At 50.0% G+C, this 22,649-nt stretch overlaps 1 protein-coding gene across 1 annotated transcript; it reads left to right on the forward strand.

The window, feature by feature from the left end:
- Positions 1–2,077: 2,077 nt before the first annotated feature.
- LOC114502361 (C-C motif chemokine 3-like) lies at positions 2,078–3,932 on the forward strand. The gene is made up of 3 exons (XM_028519234.2): positions 2,078–2,226; positions 2,904–3,015; positions 3,456–3,932. The coding sequence occupies exons 1-3, from the start codon at positions 2,160–2,162 to the stop codon at positions 3,556–3,558; spliced, it is 282 nt and encodes a 93-aa protein (XP_028375035.1). The 5' UTR covers positions 2,078–2,159; the 3' UTR covers positions 3,559–3,932.
- The last annotated feature ends 18,717 nt before the right edge of the window (positions 3,933–22,649 follow it).

The raw sequence follows: 22,649 nt of genomic DNA on the forward strand, positions 1-22,649 counted from the left end.
ACGTGACACCGTGCTGTGTGGAAGAGAAAGGGAAATGGTGCAATTCATAGACAGATCTGCTCACAGTAGAAGGAACCGGCGATGTTTGGTACCCTGGTGATGACAACTCCCGGCTTCCTCCTCGTTGTTGAGTCATTTCCGTGGCAGCACCCCTCTCATCGTGACGCAATGGCCCTTTTTGCCCAGGGTGCGGTTTAAGTGTGACTTGTGTGACTTGCTGTGGCATCACCACAGATGCCACCCTCCGTGGTCAGAGGAGCGACAGCAAGCGTCGCACCTGTTCATCTGTGGATCTCTCCATGTACATACAGCTCCCCTCACTGTCTGCAACACCTGCACACCATCAGCCCCAACAAGTGAGCAGTGGAGCAAGCGGGTGGAGGGCGCCGGTACCCATGACACGCCACCGAGTGACCACTTCCCCCGGCCGCCCCCAGCCTCCAGCTCTGCGCAGTCTAGAGTTGCCCATAAACACGCAGGGACACAGGTGGATGCGGGCAGCTGCGCGTGTCTTGTCCCGGCTCGGCTTTGCCTGAGCTCCTCTGCCCGCCCATCATCATCCCCGCTCTGCATGGCACCCTCACTCAGGAGTGTTACCTGCACCGCCAGGTTCCCCCAGCGCTCGTCCTTTCTTCCTTCAGAGTTGTGTCCCGATGCTCTGGGGTGTCTGAGCCATGTCCCCTATGGCTTGAGGTTTCCTAAGTCAAAGCCAAGGACCCTATAGAAGGTTTCAATATGTCCTGGGCTGTTTGAACTCTTCCAACAGTTGTACCCCCTGGAGAGGGAGACAGACAGAGGCAGAGATCCAAAACGAAAACTCCAGGCCAAGAGGGAACGCTCCGCCTCCCTGGCTCCCTCCGCGCCCTGCTCTGCAGCCGTGAGCGCTGGCAGGTGCATCCACGTTTTGCTGGCTCCCCTCCGAGGGCGGAAGATGTTGGCTTGGTTTCCTCGGGCTCTCCATGGCCACCTCCTCACCGTCAGGGCAGACACCCCACTGCTGCGCTGGCTTCTCTGCAGACCCCGTACAAAGTCGTCGATCATGACGACACTAACAGCCAGCAGCCCCACCCTCGTGCAGCATCAGGACCTCCCCTCCCTCCTGGAGAGAAGCAGGGCGTGTGGGGCAGAGCCAGCCCCTGGGGCGTGGGGTGGGGGGCAGGTAGGAGGCTTTGTTTCTGGTTTGTTTTGTTGTTGTTGTTGTTCTCTGCAGGATTTTTGACATAAAACTACAGATGAAATGTCTCATCTTGCCTGTCAATACTTAATATTAAAAATCAAGTATGTTCACGTCGCTCTGTTTGTTTCTGAGGCTGGCTAATGGCCCATCAGCCGGTTTACTTTATCATCCCGAGAAGGCAGAGTATGTCGTCTGCTGCCAATTGTTTAATAATAGATGAGCCGCACCACACAACATGCTCCTAGTATGTTCCACACGTGTGAGGCCGTTTCCATGGGATAGAACAGACTACGAGGAGCAGAGGGTCCACTTCGGAGAGCGTGGACATTGGTAAGCCTGCTGACCCCACCCCGTGTTACCTCCAGGCCTCGCTGTAGGTCTGTGATGAATGTTTGATGAGTAGACCGGTGACTGGAAGGCCAATCCCTACTTCCACCCTTCTCGTACCTCTACTCTCCTCCGTTCTGCCTTTTCCGTCTACGGTGTGGCTTGCCCTGCCGGACACCCAGTGGCAGTGTCCCACAGGTCACTTTATACGCTCAGAACAATTGCGGGGCTCCATCAGAGCGCTCTGTCCCGTGGCAAAGGCTGTGCCCCCCCCCCCCCCCGGGAGAGGCAGCTGTCACATGAAGAGGAAACAGCTAAGCATGATTCTTGGGTGAAACCCAATTCCTGGTCCCGCATCTGCAGAAATGACTTCCTCATAAGCACCCCAGTCAGATTGGCGACTGAACCCTTCTTGTGCGTGCCCCAAACCTCCGTGGTCACCCCGGGCGACCCTGGGCTGTACTAGTCACATGACACCACTAGTCTCCAAGTGGAGATGTCTTCCTCATAGGCAGCTCCCAGTCCTAGGTTCCCCCAGCCCAGGGCTGCCTTTAAAAGGGGGGGCGGTAGCGCCGGAAGGAGGCCGGCAGCCGTGGGTTCTGGAGCCCCATCTCCGCTCTGCCCACACTCCTCCGCCCTCCGCCTGGCCACCGGCATGAAGGTCCTCGAGGCGACCGTCCTTGTTCTTCTCTGCACCGGGGCCCTCTGCTCCTTCGGAAAACGTGAGTTCGCTGTCCACCTGCCTTGAACCACAGCTGCTCCCCACACGGTGGCCGGAGGTCAGACCACGTCTTCCAAGAGCTCTGGCCTGAGAAGCCCCGTGGGACCTGAGAGCCCCTAGAACCCCTGAGAGCCCCTAGTGTTTCAGAGTAACACTGCCCTTGTCTTCCAGAGGGTTCACGGGGAGTCCGTGGGTCTGGGCTGCAGGGCGGGAGCTGAGAGAGGGTTTAGACTACTTTTTGGATGAGGTCACTGAAGTTGAACTTACTGGGCTATTAGCAGGAGGTGGTATCGAGGTCAACTTGGATCCTGTTGGGGCTGGGAAGTTTTAGAATCGCCTTAGCTATTCCCCAGAGTTGTCAGAACTGTCCCTACTCTCGCCTAGCTGTCTTACGATCTCATGGATTCCAAAAGAAATTCTCCCCACAGAAATTTAGGAAAAGGGTGTAGACTGGTCTGGTTCCCTGTGCAGTAAGACAGAGGCCGAAATGAGGAGACAAAACCGAAGACAAGACTGAGGCCATTAATGAGACACAAACGAAACAGCCAAATTGGTTCTGGTTTCCTTGCCCCGCAAACCTCGTGGCTGAGCTGTGCCGTCTCTCTCCCACCTCCTCATCCTCATCCTCTCGGGCTTGCCTGTGTGCCTGAGCGACCCCGTCACCCTTGTTCCCCACAGAAGGGATTTACATCGTGCCCACCTGCTGCTCGTCCTACACCCGGCCGATCCCCCGCAAACTTGTGGTCGGCTATTTTAAGACCAGCGGCCAGTGCTCCAGCCCGGCCGTGGTGTAAGTGTCCATCCCCTTGCCCACCCTGGGGGATGACACGGGACACAGGAGTCTAAGTGGGGAGCCCTTCACAAGCGCCCCTGTGGTGGATAAGGAGCCACACTGGGAAAGTCTGGTCCTCTGGGGGTCTCCTGTGTGTGCAGGACAAAGAAAGAGACCACTGGGGTGGTTTCCTAATGTGAAACGGGAACTGTGGGGGGGACCAGGGACCGTGTGCCCAGAAGTAGAGGGAAGAGAGGAGAGGAAGGGGCGGCGGCAAGGAGGTGACGCTAGGTTATCTCCATAAACCACTCAGAGGTCCCCGAGGTTTGGCGGGGTGGGGGGTTCCTGGACAAGGTGGCCTGGCCCGGGGCTGCCCACAGGGGTGGAGACGAAGGAGCCCCAGGCGGTGGAGCATGGCCTCACTCATCCTCTCTGCAACGCCTCTGCCTTCCCTACAGCTTTCTCACCAAAAAGGGCCGGCATTTCTGTGCCGATCCCAGAGATGCCTGGGTTCAGGACTACATCAGCAGCATGGAGGAGGTCTCCCAAGTGGTCCAGTGACTCAGCGTGGCCGTGGGCAGCAGGGACGCAAAGTAGGGAAAGGTCCCTGCAACCCCAGAAGTTTCTTGTCCTGTGAGTCCTCCACCGCCCCCCACTAACCACATTCTGAAACCTTTCTTTAACTTAGTAAGGTACTTAAATATTGCAAATCGTTTTATTCACTTGATGCTTTCTCTGAGAAATCATCTAACACCCTCTCACCCCCAAACCCTTCCCCTGTCAATCAGACAGTGGTTGACCTGTGTCCAGGGTGATGGTGGACGATTGTGCTCCGTCTCTGGGCGGACGGGGGACCGAACCCATCGACAGATGCTTACTGAGTTTGTGGGAGTCCTTTACTCTGTTAAAATCGCCAGAACAATAAAGATTCTTTTTGTTTTCTTAAGTAAAGATCAGGCTTCTGGCTATTCTTCACTTTGTTTTGTTTCCCTGACAAATCAGTTTCGTGGGCCGGGAGGAGTGAGATGGAACAATGGGGGCATCCGAGTAGGAGGGGAGGGCAAGCGAAGGGGTGAGCAGGGCCACATTGCTCAAAGGCTGGAAAAGAAGCAAAGCCTTAGAAACAAATGCAAATGTATCTGCACCAGGGACATCCACCACTTAGGTAAATACCAAAAGCACGGCATTCTGTCACGCACATCTATGCATTTTCATAAATTCCGCTTTCTTAAGAATGAAGACTGCGCCCTGGCTGGCGTAGCTCAGTGGATTGAGCGCGGGCTGGGAACCAAAGTGTCCCAGGTTCGATTCCCAGCCAGGGTACATGCCTGGGTTGCAGGCCATAACCCCCAGCAACCGCACATTGATGTTTCTCTCTCTCTATCTTTATCTCCCTCCCTTCCCTCTCTAAAAAATAAATAAATAAAAATAAAATCTTAAAAAAAAAGATGGTAATTATGTTAAAAAAAAAAAAAAAAAAGAATGAAGACTGCCCCGGCCAGTGTGGCTCAGTTAGTTGGAGCATCATCCCCAAGACCAAAGGTTGCCAGTTCGATCCCCGGTCAGGGCACATACCTAGGTTGCCGGTTCTGTCCTGTTTGAGCACTTATGAGAGGCAACTGACCAAAGTTCCTCTGTCACATCAGTGTTTCTCTCCCAGTCTGCTCCCCTTCCCCTCCCTCTAAAATCAAGAAGCATTGGGTGAGGATTTAAAGGGAAAAAGAATGAGGACTTACAGTTTTTGAGGACTTAGTATGACCCACAGCCTGTCTTAAGGGAGTTACATGCATCGTCTGATCTCATTGTGTTGCATATTCTCTGACTCTCCCCCTTGGATGCACGAGGAAACAGTTGCACTAACTTAAGAGACTTGCCCCAGGTCACACAGCTAGTCACGTGGGCGTCAAAAGTGCAGACCAAAGCAGGTCCTGAACTCTCCAGGGACCACCAGGAAATAGCCTCTCCACGTGCCCTGTTCCTGGAAACAGGGTTTCCAGAAATGCACAGTTCCCTGAGAAGAGAGAGCCAACTCAGCCAAGCGAGGAGCAAGGAATCGTTGGCTCAAGACCCCGGGGAGGACGGGTCTAGAGATGTGAGCCTGGCATCGGAGGCCTCTTCGGGACGGTTTGCCATTCGTAAGACATGGCCGAGGAGGTGAGCGGAACCTTTCACAGCCTCCATGGGCTGGAGGGAAACGCAAGGGCCAGGGCTGCCCAAGTAAAGGGACCTTAAGAAGTCATCCTCTGTTTCGGCTGATGCTTCGAGAGTGAAGGTCAACCAGAAGTGAACCAGCCCTTGAAGCCAGCATCGGACACCGGTGTGGTCTAGAAAATCCCCAGCTCCAAAATGGTTTTTAACACGACCCCAGAGGCTAATGCCAGACATGTCTGACCAAAGAAGTTTGAACTCATCGGCAAGGAACTGAACCTGTAATGAGCATTATGACAGATTCGTGAGGGTCAACAGTCTATTCCAGAACTGAAAAATGCCGTCACTGAAATAAAACCCCACAGCAGATTAAACACAACTGAAGAAACGTTGGTAAAATTAAAACCTATCAAAATGAAGCAAAAGGACACAGAAGAAGTGAAAATACAAAAGAGAGAACGTAGGGATAGAGGGGGAACCCAGTGAGAGGGGGAAGGAGACAGCAGGGGTACTGAAGAGACGGTGGCTAACATTTTTACAAAGCCGGTGACAGGTGGGATTGTGAAGAGTCTAGGAGGGAGGGCGTCATCCCCATCGCTGTCCATGGGTCACGCTTTGTGACGACTGTCTTGTCATCAGCCCTGGTCTAGAGAGGCAAGACGCCACTGAGCATTTTAGACACGTGGGCGCCTCTGTCCCCAGGGAACCCTGATGGCTTTGGTGACCAGTGTGCTCTCCAGGCCTCCCCAGGGAACATGACCTGGAGGGGCTTCCAGCCGCACGCCGGACACCCACCCTGGCACCCCCACTTCCATGAGCTTGTGCATCCCTCCCCCCTCCATCTGTCATGAAACTTCATTCAGCGGGAGCCACTACTTTCTCCGGGCGACTGAGCTGTACCGGCAGCAAGGCTGCACCAACCCCTGGGATCCTTGTCAGGAAGTTGCAGCCTTCATGCCAAAGGGGTACCCTTGGGTCAACAAGCTCCCCCTTACCCAGTCTTATGTTCTAGCTTCCCTGATTAAGCACCCTCAAAATCCAAACCCAAGGTGCACCCCCGGCTCAGGCTGGTAAATGCTAGATTTTGCTATTTTTTTTTTTGAGTAGAGTCCCTTTTCTCCCTTACCAGGAATATAATTTACTGACACAAGAAGACTATGCAATGAGAAGACATGGAAAATATGCATGGTGCAATTTCTATTAAGGAATTAAATCAGTAATTAAAATTGTTCACATATAAACACTTCATACCTTGCTGGTTTCACTAGCAAATTCTACCAAACATTTATGGAACAAATAATAGGAGGAATGGTCTTTTTAATAAATGGTGCTGGAGCAATTGAATATCCATAAACAAACAAACAAAAACCCCTGACCTGCCCTGGCTGGTGTAGCTCAGTAGATTGAGCATGGGCTGTGAACCAAAGGGTCACCGGTTCAATTCCCAGTCAGGGCACATGCCTGGGTTGCAGGCCAGGTCCCCAGTGGGGGCCATGTGAGAGGCAACCACACATTGATGTTTCCCTTCCTCTTTTCCTCCCTTCTTTCCCCTCTCTCTAAAAATAAATAAATAAAACCTTAAAAACAAACAAACAGACAAACAAACCCTGATCTTAACCTCACACCTTACACAAAAATTAACTCAGGATGGACCATGGATTTAAATGTAAAACATAAAACTATAAAGATTTTAGACAAAAAAAAAAATTGGAGAAAATCTTCAGGACCTAGAGCTCTCAGATTTGACACTGAAAGCATAACCCATAGAAAGGAAAAATGGATAAACTGGACTTCATAAAAATTTAAAAGTTTGGCTCTCCGAAATCCCCTGTCAAGAAGATGCAAAGCCAAGGTACGGGATGGGAGAAAACACCTGCAAACACATCTTTGACAGAGGGCTGTACTTGGAATACATAAAGAACTCTCAAAACTCAGCAGTGAAACGAATAAAAGATCCACTTTGAAAATGCGCAAAAGTCACGGACAGTCACGTCACCGAAGAGGCCATGCAGACGGAAAACATGCAATGACACTGTGACTGTGTTTTTTCAGCCCTGATTTTTAAGCCGTCGGCTAGAATACTGCGGTGGGCAGAATGATGTCCCACCCCCGACAAAGACATCCAAGTGCTAACCCTGGACCTGTAACCCTGCACCTGTGACTGTGCTACCTTTCACCACCAGGAGGGATCGAGGTGGCTAATCAGCTGGTTTTGAGACGGGGGTGGTTATCCTGGATTGTCTGAGTGGGTCCAATGCAATCACAAGGTTGGAGCGGCCAAGGAATGTGGGCTGCCTTTAGAAGCCAAAAGCAAACAACAAAACAAAAGAAAACTGGAAAATGGGTTTTGCCTCAGAGCCTCCAAAAAGTAACGCAGCTCAGAAGACACCTTGGTTTTAACCCAATGAGACCCATGGCAGCTTTCTGACCTCCAGAACCATAACAAAATAAATTTATGTTGCTTTTGGTATTTGTGGTGATTTGTGTTACAGCAGCATAAGAAACTAATACACACATTTACAGATGAAAGGACACTGCAGTGACACTAAAGCATAGCCGTGGTTTCTTCAGCGCGCCTCTCGTGCAGTGGTGGGGTCTAGGTCCCCTCTGCTTGAATGCACGCGGGCCCCTGGCTGCTTCCATCAATAGATCACGGTGGAAGGGATGTGATGTGACTTGTGTCTAGGTCAGAAAAGGCCATGCAGCTTGCATCTTGGTCAGCAGGAACACTCGTCTTTGAGGCCCGAGATGGCCATCCTGGAAGGCCCCCACGTAGGCCACTCCCAGTGACAACTTCAGCTGAGCCCGCCTTCAACCACCCGGGCTCAGGCACCAGACGTGAGACTGAGGAAGGCACCTTAGAGGTGCACCTTGCAGCCCCTAGGGTGACGGCTGTTCCTGACTTGAACTGCCTGTGACGTCGTTTATAGCATGTCCATATGGTCAGAGCAGCTGGGAAGAAACATCAGCACCTTCTGCTCTGTGGCGGGGAGAAACCGTCAGCCCCCAGCTCATAGTCCAGATACAGCTGTCCTTGCAAAGAGGCCTGTAGCAATACCAACTCGGGGTTACCCAGTAATGAGAGAAATAATCTTTGAAACAACCTCAGTGACCTGAGGAGACGGTTTCCTCATAAGTGCCCCAAACCCGTGGAGAAATTGAGCTCTCCTTGCAGATATTACTCCAAACCCCTCCGTTAGCCAAACGGTGTGGGCAACACCCCCCCCCCCCGGGTTGTGCAACCTGCAGCGTGACACAAACGCTGTAATTAACGTCGTCCCGTACCATCATCCCCAGTCTCCATCTTCCTAAACCATGAGACTTTCTGTAAAGAGGAGAAGCAGTGGCTTGAACCCAGGAAGGGGACGCCAGCTGCCAGGGCCCACGTCGTGTCTTAGCTGTGCCAGTGCTCAAGCCCAGAACCCTCCAGCTGCCTGGCACAGAGGCATCAGAGACTCGCCATGTGCCCCTGCTCCCAGGCACCCCTCAACGCCAGGGGAGCCTGTCATTCATTCTGCCTTTCCCAGATGTCACCTTCTCTGGTCCCGGGTGAAATTATATCAAACACACCCCGATGACAAAGATCACCTGAGTGAAAATACAGCTCTCAGCACGGGGATTTGCATCACTCAGGTCTCTTCTTCAAGAGTCCAGACTAACATATCCTACCAAATGGTTCAGAGGGAGACGACAGAAGAGGTTAGTTCCACGTTATGGACATGACAATTGAGGCCAAATTCATGAAATATTTGGCAAGAGGCACACTCTGGTCTATTTATTTGCCATCGCTGCAGGCAAGTTTAGATTTATGTTGGCTATTTCCAAAATCCCTGTTGTTTTGGAGACATAAGAGATATTATACTTTGGCCTCTGTTGAGTTGTGACATCATAGGGTAGATGGATTTCCCTCCCCAAAAGATGGGAGGCCAGATAAGGCATTTTAGTGAGTTAAGTTCTTTAAAGAATAAGAATAAAATCGGAGGGGGGGGATTTCTAGGAACATAGCACATGTCCCAGTTCATTTGAGTTCCCCAACTTCAGAAATGCTATGTCTTTCTAAGTCCTTCTGATCTTTTGGAGGGCAAAGAGAAGAAGTTGATTTTGTGTGTGTGTGTGTGCTTTGAATCACTCCATTTCTTGTTACGCCTTCTCCTACAGTTGGTGTTGACTCCCTAGCCTCTTTCTGTATCTCTCACACGCCCTGGAAGTTCCCTCAAGATGTTTTAGCAGACTCTTATGAGGCCAGCAGCCAGTGCTCTAAGCCCAGTGTTGTGCAAAGACCATTCCTCCTGCCCATTCTGGGATGAGATACTGGGAAACCACAGGGAGGGGAGCAACCTCCATGGGTACAGGGAGGTAGACTGGGCACCCTCCTGGGAACACCCAGATCTCTGGAGCCATCAGAGGTACAGGAAAGACCTTCAGGTGTCTTCTGAGCCAGCAAGGAGTCAGGAGAAGCTGGCCAAGTAGAGAAGAAGGGAGGGGAGGAAGTGGCAGCAGGTAGGAGATTGTATGAGGAGATCCCCACAAGACATTCAGGGCAACTGGGGGCTCTGACATGGGTTCTATGAAAGCAACAGGCCCTGAGATGTCAAGTGAGAAAGAGAAGTGGAGTGGCCATCATGGGCTTATTTTTAATTATTGGAATAAATGAATGAGTAAAGAGTGAATTGATGAATGAACAGAGTGTTAATGGGACAGGTGGAAGAACACGTGGTCTCCAATTCATATTTGTTGCTTCTCCATCCATCACAATCTACAAAGGGCTTAACTCCCATAGTTCAGAAGGAAATGAAGCTCAACATGGGAAAGGGGACTGTATGGCATCTCATTCCTTGCTTGGACCAAGTTGTTTCTAGCAACTGAGGTGATGTACAGTTAGAGGCTGATAGTCCTGGATTCTTGGGAGGCAGAGAGGATAGAATATTGAAGACAAGCACAGAGCAAACAGCTTTCAAAAAAAAAAAAAAAAAGAGAGAGAGAGGGAAAGAAAACAGATTCCATAAACATAAAAGTGGTCAGCCACCTCTGTTCTGGGTGAGATTCTCCACCTATGCAACTCTTGGTAGGAAACCCTTTGCTGGCACTTTAAAAAGGAAGTGTGCCCTGCAAGTCAGCATGGTCCAACTAGGGTGTGCCAGGATGGACAGACCCACTTCCCTCTTGGCAGCACAAACATCTGAGGAAGGCTGGACTGGGAAGAGCTATAGACAAACAATCTGATCTTCAGCACCTAATAAAAGCACCTTGGGATTGGACACGAAAAGAGTAAAAGTCAGGAAACTATGGTACAGTCTATCATGAATTGGCACCATTGTTGTACGTGCCAGTGTGCAAAAACAGAAACAGATTTTGAGCCTTGATCTTCCCCAAGACCTCCTCCCCCACTCCACCCCTTCTCCTTTGAATAGGGGAAGTAGACTCAGTCAAACAAGACTAAAGCTCCATGTAGGGGTGCCAGAAGGAGAAAAGAAAGAGCAAGAAATTGGAAATCTATTTGAAAAAATAATGAAAGAAAACCTCCCTAATTTGGGGATGGAAATAAACACACAAGTCTAGAAGGCACAATCCCAAACAAGATGGACACAAAGAGGCCCACCCCAAGACACATCCGAATTAAAATGTCAAAGGTTAAAAATAAATAGATGGGAGAAGGGGTATTGGAGGATGGGTGAAGAGGTGAGGGGATTAAAAAGTACAAATTGATAGTTACAGAATGGCCATGGGGATGTAAAGTCCAGCAAAGAACTTACATGCATGACCCATGGACATGAACAAGGGTGGGAGGGCTGACTGAGAGAGTGAGGGGTGCTGGGTGGAGGGGAGCAAAGGGGGAAAAATCAGGACAACTGTAATAGCATAATCAATAAAATATAATTTTTAAAAAAGACTGACATTCCAGAAGGAGGGTGCATGTTGCCTACCGAAACTTGGAAGTCAGGTGACTCACTGTCATCAGTAAGTTGGATTCCAGGACCCAGAGATACCCGAGCAATGGTACGAGTCCGTTTCTTCCATCCTCCTACACATGTGTGTCTCCTGCATCCCCCACATCTGATGTTCTGCTCGGCTAGCCAAGGGGAGAAAGGCCACCGTCTGCCACCCTCTTCTCCTCCCCTCCCCCATACACACACAGTAGCCTGCAGTCTGCAGGGGGGAGAAAGGCGACTATCAGAGGCATCCATCTAGCTGTCAATTTCTCTGCCTTCTTATGCTCTTAATGTGTTGGGAGAAAGCAGGCAGCTCAGCCCCTCTCCACCCACCTGGCGGGGAAGGAGAGTAAAGTCTAAGGAGGACAGAATCCGTGCTCTTTTCTTTCTTGTTTTTCCTTAAAGCAACTGACAAAAGTCTGTGTTAAATCCACCCATGTACTCTCCAGGACATACTCCCCAGGTCCCCACTGGAATGTGAGCCACACCAGCTTGCTTGGTCACTGCTGCAGTGCCCATGTGAGTGAGATGGTGGTGAAACCGGGGCAAACCGTCCAGTCACCAGACCCAAAGGACCTGGACAACGGACCTCAGTTCTCATCACTCTCACCCTCACTCCCTTCTCTCCAGGCTCCCACTCTTCTGTTGGTTCCTCGAATGCACCAAGCCCGTTTTCACCTCTGGGTCATTGCCCTTGCTCTTCCCTGTACCTGGACACACTTCCACCGATCTGTACGAGTCTGGTTCCTCCTCAACATATAGGTTCTAGCTGAAATGATACCCTCTCCCAATGGGCTCCCCTGACCAGCTCATTAAGCAACTTCCACCCAGCCCTCAGGCACTGTCTGTCACATCACCCCGGGTTGTTTTCTTCCTAGCTTTTAACTCCATCTTCTACTATCTTGTTTGTCTGTCTCCCCCACTGGGATCTGAGCACCTGAAGAGCAGGGACCTTGCCTTTCTGGTCTGTCTCTGTATCCCCCAGGGCCTAGAAAGCACCTGACATACAGTAAAAGATCAATAAACATCTACCAAATGAATAAATGTCTCCCTAAGGAAAGTCTCAATATGGACACTGAAGGAAGATTTCACTCACTTAGAGCATTTATGTTACATATTCCTTTCCGTAACCACGCGTCAGTTGAAAAGCTTAATCATAGCACTCAAATGTTCCCATAGTTTGTAAGTGGGCTTTCAGAACTAAAGACCATGCTTCTCACTAGCTCAAAAGTTCCTGCTCTTTCCATTAAAACACAGGTTTCAATTTTCCTTTCTGTGGAAAAACATTTTCTTTGCAAATGAACTTACCTGGAACCCCATTATATAAAAATGATAAAAAACACAGATACCTAAATCAAAACCATAATGATATACCACCTCACACGCATTAGTATAGCTACTAAAAAATAAACCAGAAAATAATAAGTGTTGGCGAGGATGTGGAGAAATCGTAATTCTTGGGCACCCTTCATGGACATGTAAAATGGTACAACTGCTGTGGAAAACATTAGGGCAAAAACTTAAAAATAGATTTACCATATGACCCAGCAATCCCACTTCTGGGTATATATTTATACCCAAAAGAACTGGAAACAGGGTCTCAAAGAAATATTTGTATACCCCTGTCCATAACAGCATTATTCACAATAGCTGAAATGGGGAAGCAACCCAAGCATTCATCAACAGATGAATGGGTAAGCAAAATATGTGTGCGAGAGGGTACACATGCAACAGAATATTACTCTGTCTTAAAAAGCAAAGAAATTATGACATATGCTACAAAATGAATGAAACTTGAGGGTATTAGGCTTTGTGAAACCAGCCAGTCAGTCACCAAAAGATGAATACAGTGTGATTCTACTTGTGTATGAGGTACTAGAATAGTCAATTTCCTAGAGACAGAAAATGGAACAGAGATTTCTAATGGCTGGGAGGAGTGGGGAATGGGGAGTTAGGTTTAATGGGTATCAAGTTTCCTCTTGCAAAACGAAAAACATTCTGTGGCTAGGCAATGATGATCATTGCATAATATATAAACGTACTTAATGCCACTGAAGTGTATACTTAAAAATGATTACAATGGTAAATTTTATATGATGTGTATTTACCACAAAGAATGTTTTTGGAGAAAAAAAACCCACAATTGCTTAATCTGAATTTTGTGGGAGTGGAGGTGGCAGATAGCCATGTCTATCCTACTTCCCAGTAGGGTGGCCGACTCCTCTCTGTGTTAGCACTGAAAGTCCTGCTGTTAATGGGAAAAACCTGCTTTTGCCACCCTTGCTCTTGCTACCCCTGCTCTTGCCTCCCCTCCACCCACTTTCGCAAGGCCCATTCTCTTCCATGAGAACATAGCACTAATGAACTTTGCTCGCACGCTAATAGGCTTGTTGATCTGTAATTCTTTCCTGCGTCAGCAAGAAGAACCAGGTTTCTTCCGCAACACCACATTCCAGGAACCCCCTTCATCCCAGGCAGACGAAGATGGTGGATCACACTACCTCTCAGTCACCAAACCATTGTGTCACTGCACAGGGACCCTGCAGCCCGAACTGGAGGGTGACAAAATATCATTGTATTCTATGGAACTGTGTTCCAGGCAGCACAGATCTGATCACTGCCTGTGAACGACACCCCCGGGAGCTGTGTCAGTGGGTACTATCCCTGGTCATCTCCAGACAAGGGAAGGGATCAAAACACCTGTGATCTGTCCTGGCACAAACCATAGGGCAAAGCCTCACCGTCCCGCCTCTGGTCCCCCCAGCCTGACCCAGAAGGAACTCATCCCTCAGCCCCAAGCCCCAGTGCAGTCCCGACAGAACAGAGAGCCCTGTGCACCTCTCTTGGTTGCTAAGGACCCGAGCAAGCTCCCTGTGCTGGGCAAGGGGTGGAGGCCTTCAGCTTAGGTGAGGTGTTCCAGTCCAATCCGGGCTGGTGAGGCCATCCATTCCAGGATCCCCTGCAGACCCTTCTCCCTGCTCCCAGCCCCCATCAGACCTGAGTCCACAGGCCTATCCTGTTGAGGCCTGCAGTTGCTAAGCCTGAAAGAGTGGACCAGGCCTCTGAACCCACGGTCCACACCTGAGGATGGGCTCACTGCCGAGGCCTAACCAGGTTCTCTGGGGAGGGCCAGGAGGGGAGGGCACTTTCCGCCACAAACCCCTTGGTCTCCGGGCTCCCCCCACTACCACCCTCAAGGTGCACACCGAATGTGAAACCTAGGGTCATTCTCTGCCTCCTACTTTTCTTTGATTAAACCAATATTAGTTGTGTCAACAGTCACAACTCAGCAAACAAAACGCTCCTGCAATCGTGGATTTTTCTGTCTTGTGACTTCCTGAGCAGTAACCTGTCACATAAAGGAGGCTCAGAGCCCAGACTTCAAGGAGTCGGAGAACCCAGGAGTCTTCAGCCCAGCTCCGTTCCTGCAGCTGGTCGCCCACCAGAAGGATGAGGGTCGGCCTGGCTCTCCTAGCCCGGGGGGCCCCTGGAGAGCAAAGAGCACCTTTACCAGGAGCCTCACCCCATTCCTGGGCAGGACTCACTTCTCCCTCCTCCAGGGAGAGGGAAACCTGCCCCCTCGTAGAGCCTCCCTGGCCCTTGGGGTCCCACCACAGAGCAGTTAATCCAGAGCCTTCCAGAACATCTGCTCAGCCACCTCCTGGGGATGCACAGGAGCCGCATGTCAGCGTAGGTTGGGGGAGAGGAAATCGCAAAGGATCAAGCTGTTCTTGGGGCTCAGGTGGGGTTTTACAATAGTTTGACTCAGTTGCCAACCTTTACAAATTGGAAACATTTAAGAATCTGCAGTGCCGATCCCTTTTGCAAATACGGAAAGCCAAGCAGTCCCGAACCAGAGTTCCACAAGGTAACCTTGAACTAAGGTGGAGAGGGCTGTCCCTTTGGACAGGGGCATCCTCCCCAGGGCCCAGGAGCTCCTGCTGCCGGACCCCACCCCGCTGCTGTCCGCCTGGCCTGGCCTGGCGGGCCCGTGAGGCTGGGGCCCCAGTGTCAGCCTCTCTCCTTTCCCTCTAAGATCTGTCCAGGTGTGGATATGGCGCAGACCCCCTCATGGCAGGTAGACAGTCTCAATAAATATCTGCGGGACACAAGAAGAGTAAGCAGCAGGTGACTCCGAAGGAGGCAGGGGTTGACCCCAGATGCCAGATTCCCAGCTCGCTGCCCTTCCCACCCTAAACAGTCCTGGTTGCCTCTCTGCTGGGGGCTGGGGCCAGGGGAGAAAGTGGCACAAGGGGTGGGGGGAGGTCCTGGGAGGAGATTTCCTGAATCTCAATTCTTCTGAGTTGAATTTCAACCAGATTCAGAGATGGAAAACTGCTGGGTCCCGGGCCTCTCGTTGGCCATCCCTGCTGGTCCAAGGAATGAGAACAATTTCCCAGGACTTTTGACTGTGACCAGCTACAGAGCTCCTTAATGCTTTCCCATAATTCCAGTTATCGTCGCAAAACCTCTCCTCCTGCGAAAGGGGTAACGGATGTTTCCTCAGGGGGTGGTTGTGAGGAACAGAGGTAAGTTGGGAAGGAAGCCTTGCACCAGGCCTGTGGCGGAGACTGAACAAACGGAATCTTTTCATTTTTTTCTCCAGAGAACAGCGCAACAAAATGGAGCAATAACTGGCGTTACAGCCAGAAAGACACAAGTCTGAACTGAATTCACATTCATTCATTCATCCATTCGTTCAACACATGCATATTAAAAGCCCACTCTGAACCACCCGTGCGGTGGGCGTGCTGGAATCCAGGGGTGCGCAGGAACATGGGCTTCTGCTGCTGGGGCGCCCCTGCCTGGAGGCTCCGCACCCGGCAGTGGAGGTCTCCGCCAGGCCCCGGGCCGGCTTCCTGAGCCTCGGCTTCCTCGTCTGTCACCTGGGGGTGGGGGGGGGACAAGGCCTTTATCGCACAAAACAATCAAGGGTACACAGATGACAGTGCACGCTACTTGTCCCATCGATGCTATTTGCCATTTTAAGGAAACAGGTTCAGAAAGGCTGAGTCCTGTCTGGAGTCCCGCAGCTTCCAGGAGCACAAACAAGCACAAGTCCAGGGTTCCCGCCTCCTAGGCAGAGGATCAGAGGATCGGCTCCTCCCCCTGCCAACCCCCCGCCCCCAGGCCCGAGGGAACCGTGGTCCCACCCCCACTCCCCTCCCCCCACCCCAGGCATCCGCCAGCACTTCCACGGGGGAATAACTTCCCAGCATTTCTGAGAGAATTCGATGTTTTCCCAAATCCCAAGTCTCAAGAAAATTCCATGGAGAAACTGCGACAATAGGGAAAAGAGTTACAATTCTGGAGGAATTAAAGTGTATCCGTCATAGAGATGATACTGATGGAAAGTAATCCAATGACATCGAGAGCAAGAGTCAGAAATTTTTCACCCATGGAGGTCAAGGTTAAGATCGGCATTTTGGGGAATCAGGGAGGGAGGACGCAGGAGAGAAGAGGTCACGGTCCATCCGCTTGAAGCCTTTGCCATGTTCATGGCCCGGTCTGCTGCTAAGCAAATGTTAGTGAGTTTGTATATTTACCCTGTTTAAAAAAAATCATACTGATGTTTCAAGAAATATGTTTTGGAAGTAAAGGAAGTCCTTAAACTGGTCATTTCAACTTGCTAGGAGAAGTGAATCGGATGTTATTTGAACAATAATGTTCACGGACCCTGCCCAGACTTTGAGTCATTGCTACAGGTGACAGCTCTTTACCAATGACCTCACAGAAGAAACACCAACAGAAAATATATAAACATCATGGAACACTGGAGGATGAAACGAGAAACATTCACTAATTTGAATATAAATCTAAATTGGTGAAAGGGATAATATTGGAACAGAAACCAAAGTTAGAACAAGCACACACACATGCCCGTCATTAAAAGACAAAGTGAGCTCAGCGCTGACCCCAAGACTCCATTGGTGGGAGAGCTGCCCCACACGTCAAAAGGTTGCCTGGTTGATCCTTAGACAGGACATGTAAAATAGGCAATCCATTTGGTTTCTCCCTCACGTAAATGCCTTTCTCCCACCCTCTAGCAAATCTATAAATACATTCACAGGTGACATTAAAAAAAAAAATGTGGTCACTCTTGTCTACCACAAACAAAAAGTCCAATAGGTATTCCCTCCACAAGCAGGATTCATTTGGGGAAAAGTAAGCATGGCAGACTGGCACTTGCAGACACGACATTTACACACAGAGAGCAAGAAGAAGGAGGGAGCTGCTTTACAAGGGGAAGAACAAGTTCCCCAGAGAGCTCTCTGGTCCACCTGCACTTCTCCCTGTAGCACTTCCATGACCCTCAGAGGATGGGAGAGCTGCTGCCACAGGGTCCCCCGACTCCTGTCTTGGCTGAGGCCTCTCTCTGAAATTTTGACACTTCTGCCTACATCCATTGGGCAGCTGAGATAACCTCAAGCCATCATTGCCCTCAACTTCCTGTTGCATTCCCAGACTGGTTCCCTTATGAAAAACGTATTGCCAACTGTATAGGCAACAGGCAATCTCTTCATCTCTACCCTGTGACTTCCTGATTCTCCTCTCCTCATAAACTCAAGGGCGGGGCTAGGGTCCCAGGGAGTCAGGAGCAGAGAGAACCTGGGAGCACTCAGGCCAGCTCTGCCCTCACACCTGGAAGATGGAGATCTCCACAGCTGCCTTCCCCTTCCTCATTTTTGCTGCTGCCCTTGGACCCCCGGCCCAGGAATCTCTGCGGATTCGATCCCCAGCCCCTGGTGAGTCAGTGAGCCTTCGCACTGGTGGCCAGTTTGGTGGTAACCTGAAGTCCAGGGAGGAGACACAGAGGGCCTGGAGGTGTTTTGGCACTTGCTTAAAAGCAGCAGCAGGAGGGTATGGACCTTTCCCTGTGGCCTTTGGTCCCTGGGAAAAGTGTGCACAGATGACTTGGGAAACAATTCTCTCCCCTTTTCAAGGCCAGAATTATCTGACACCTTATCTTGGCTTGTATGGGGCCATTATATGCTTGAGCAAAAGAGTTGTAGCAAATGGTGAATGTGGGAAAAGAAGCCTGGTCACCTCCAGTGTTGAACCAGGGCACCCCGTGCAGTGCACAACCATCAGTTTGAAGAGGAGATGGGACACCCCGGGCCAGTGACTCACCCAAGTCCCCCTAACCATTCTACTGACTTACTGACAAATGAGTATCTAACACTGCCTTGTACAATCTGCCCTGTCCAAGCAGAAACTACTCTAATTGTCTTATAGATATTAATACACTGAGTCCTCCAACCAACCCTGTGGAATTGACTACCAGCAACTACCATGGTTTTGCATATTATTATTATTAGTCTCATTTTACACATGAGAGCCTGAGGGACAGAGGCCTTAGATAACTTGCTCAGATCCTACAGCCAGTGAGTGGTGGAGTTAGGGTATGATCAAGTTAGGAAACTTGTTATCCAAAAAAAAACAAGTCCATATAAGACTTTATTTTGCCAGCCCCACACGCATCATATCAAGCACACTGGAGAGTATGCATGTGCCTCATTAAACATAACTCATATGTAACTGCATAAGAAATGAACCAACAGTTCAGTGCATTTGCCTAACCAGCATAATGCACGCCTGCAATCCCATGCCCAGAACACAGGGGCTAGGTGGACTTTGCAATGCAGAGACTTTCAGGTTTGAAAATGGTGACACAGTATCACCAGCAACTCTACTTCTGGATGCACACTCGAGAGAGGTAGAAGCAGGTACCTGGGAGCTGCCAGTACACCCATGCTAACAGCTGCATCATTCCTAACACACCACGGGGGGAAGCACCCCAAGAATCCATCCACAAATGAATGGATTCAAAGTGGGGGATATGTTGTACACACAGTAGAATATTATTTAGCCGAAAAGGACAGAAACTGGGACACATGCTACCACACGGAGGATCAGTGAGCCCAGGTCCACACCCGACGTTATCAAGAGTGAGATGAGCCAGTGACGAAGGTGAACACTGTCTGATTCTGCTGACAGGAGGCACTGAAAGCAGCCGGGTCAGAGACACAGAGAGTAGAATGGCGGAGGCCGGGGGCGGGGGGATGGGGGAGGGGAGTCACTCTCTAGTTGGATCAGAGGTGCAATTTTACGAGATGCATAAAGCCCCGTGGATAGTCTGTGGTTAGAGCTGTACAATATGGGAATGTCCTTTATGCTCCCAAACTGTGCATTGGGAAAGGGTTAACGTTTGATCACTCTGGTCTACAGTGCACAGCTTCTGTTCTTCCTCTGAGCCTGAAGGAATCCTGACTGTTCTTGTGGCTTTGCTGGCATTTCCTCCTTGTGCTATCTGATGGGCGAGCCCCTCAGAGTCCCCCCCCAGGCCTCTTTGCCATTCATTCCCCTGATAACTACGGGGGTGATGAGAGTGCGTGCACAGTTGTGAGTTGGAGAAACACAGACTTTATCCTTGTATTGTTATTTCTTAATTACTGTACTATTCTCCACACAAACCCCTGTACACCCACTTCTGCCCCACCCTGCATGTACTTGGTGGGTCTAGATCCCTGTAGGGCACTGAGTCAGAGCTCCAGGACAGAAAAGAAAGGTCAAAATTGTACATTTTATATTATGTATATTTGAACACATGTTCAAAAAATAAAAATATTTTTCAAAGTGAACACAGAACTGGACATTCCTAACAGTCCAGTTAGGAACAGGCAGACTCTGGGAGGCATACTTGGAGCTAATGTTTCGTGGTGGCATGGATGTAAAAGCAGCTGGTGGGTACAGATGTGCTCAGTGGCTTCAGTCTTCCTGGTTTACAGGACATGGGGAAAGGGGGAAGGGACATCTCCAAGGGAGACCAGGGTGCACTGTGGGTCCCTCCCCATACCTGAGCTCTCTCCCACCTGGCTGTCCTGCAGTCTGCTGACCTTGGGGAGGTGGCGCTCTCTGATGCCTCCTGCAGCATCCGACCTTCCACTTCTGGGAGGAGCGGTCCTGGCCCTGCCTGGGTGCACACTCAACCCTGGGCAGGGGAGCAAGGAGATGCAGCAGGGGCTGCAGAGGAGGAAATCACCCCTTTATCGTTCTTCCCCTTCACACCCTCCCCCGTGCTCTGGAGAAAAAGGGGAAAGGATGTAGTTTCCTCAGAAAGGGGCTCTGTCCTTCCATGGACCTTTCTCCTGCTACAGGTGTGCACCACCCCAGTGACTGCTGCTTGTCCTACACTGCACGAGATATCCGATGCATGTTCATGAAGGATTATTATCTAACAACCAGTAGGTGCTCCCAGCCTGGTGTCATGTAAGTGCCAAGCCTATCGGCCATGTCTTCAGGTTGGGGATCTGATGACGAAGGAGTTCCAAAAAAGCCTCACCGTCTGGATGCTTCCAAGTTGGTGGATGCTTATGTTGTCACTAAGAATCCCCAGAGCATCAGATACCACATGCTCCCAGTGAAGAGGGAGGCTAGAGAGCAGTGGGTAGTGCAGGAGCAAGGTTGCCCAGGACACCCCCTGCATCACTGAGGGGTGTCAGAGGCAGGGTCTCCCAGAGACCCCCTGAGACCCTGCAGAAGAGAAAGGAGGAACAGGATGGGCTGAGTGGGGAAGCCCAGGGGCTGCGAGGATGGGGCTCCGAGGATGGGACTCCCCATCCTTATGTGCAGAACCCTCCTCACTGTATAATCTTTCTCTCCCTGGCTCCACAGCTTCAAAACCAAGAGGGGTCAGAGGGTCTGTTTCCATCCCAGTGCTAATGGAGTTCAGGAATGCATGAAGAAGTTGGCCAATACCAGAAACCGTTGGTTGAGGAGGATGAATACTAGATGAACTCACCCATCTCTACTTTCTCACCTTCTGGGAGATTCTTGGCCTGAATTCTTTTGTCAAAAGCAACAGGTACTGGTCTGTTCTCTGTAAAAGCTGTGCACCAATAAAAAAATATCCAATTTGACTGTACTTGAACTGTAAGAGGAAAAGCAAACATAGGAATGGCTGAGCTTTGGATTTGTGTGCTTTTCAAAAGGAGACATCATAGAACCCTCTTTAAGAAAGTAAAAACATGACTCATTCAAGTACAGAGGGAGCATGTGTCCCAGATGCACTGAACCCACTAATGAGGGACCATGAAACTGACTCTAAGACCATCTGAGGAATAGAGCTTTACACAGTTAGCTGGGGTGGCATTCTGAAACTTAGTTAAAAACTAATATCCAATATGGCAATATAGCTATAACTTTTAGATTGTCTTTTCTGCTGTACAAAAGCACTTGCATCTGCTCTAGACAAAATTTGTAAGTTCACAGGTAGTCTCAGAAAGTCTGGGGCCTGATCCAGAGCAAACAGAACATCAATCAAAAGTGCATTTCCCAGGGGCAGGTAAGGTGCTTCCCAGAGAAGGCAAAGTTAAAGGAGTGTATTATCACCAAGCCCTTATTTTATGAACTGTTAAAGGGACTTATCTAAGAATAAGTGTTTTGGATCGCTCTGCATTGGTTCCGAGACTGTTGCCCCTGGAGAGCAAACCCTGAAAGGGGCTAGTAAGTCTCTCTGGAAAACCAGGTAGAAACACAGGTGGCAAGCATGACTGAACTGGAACTCTAAGGGTTCCCATAGGAATCAAGCCTGATAAATACCTTGTATCCTTTGAAGCTGGCTATGCTTTATTTTGTATGGCCCTGGTGATATAAACTGGATGTTTAAGTTCAAGGCATAAGAAGTAAACTCCTTATCTCATGAAACACATCCTAAAGACCTCTGGTGTCACTATGACCAACAGACCCTGACCTGTGACAGATCTCTGTGTCCCTTCCATTCTTAGCTGTAGGTAACACCTGTTTCTGGATGACTATAGCCTTTTGACATTGATTGATGAGCTGTCCATGCACACACCTACACATCCCATTCCCACTAAAAGCCACTTGGGAGAAGGGCTTGGGGCATTCGCCACTAGAGGGAATTGCCACCCTCTTTCTCACTGCAACGGCAAGATTGTGTCAGATATGACTTATTTCTCATCTGCAGTGGACGGGAGGAATATGTTGCTGGACAGAGTTCCTCCCACAAAGAAGATCAAACTATGAACAGTGAAATAAAAACAAACTCACAACAATCAAATACTGAAGCTAAAAAGCAAAAAGAAACTAAGCAAACAACTAGAACAGGAAGAATATCACAGAAATGGAGATCCCATGGCAGGCTATCAGTGGCGAGTCAGAAGGGAAAGAATGGGGGAAAGGGTACAAGGAATAAGAAGCCTAAACAGTAGGTACAAAATAGACAGGGGGAGGATAAGAAAAGTATAGAGACTTTTGGCTAAGATGGAGGCGTAGGTGGACACACTGCCTCCTCGCACAACCAAAATTAAGGAAAACAAAAATTTAGAAACAAAAAAACAACCAGAACAGACAGAAAATTGAACTGTACAGAAGTCTAACAACCATTCATTCAGACCAGTAAGAGGGGCAGAGACTGCAGCTGGTGGAGAGGGGTCGCAGCGGGAAAAACGGTGGCTGGCAGACCCCGGCGTACGGGGTGCAGGTGGCTAGAAGACCCTGGTGGCAGACCCCAGGCGTGGGTGTGTGGAGGCAACGAGCAGACCGAGTGAG

This window comes from Phyllostomus discolor, chromosome 8 (assembly GCF_004126475.2).
Source record: "Phyllostomus discolor isolate MPI-MPIP mPhyDis1 chromosome 8, mPhyDis1.pri.v3, whole genome shotgun sequence".
Classification (NCBI taxonomy): Eukaryota; Metazoa; Chordata; class Mammalia; order Chiroptera; family Phyllostomidae; genus Phyllostomus; species Phyllostomus discolor.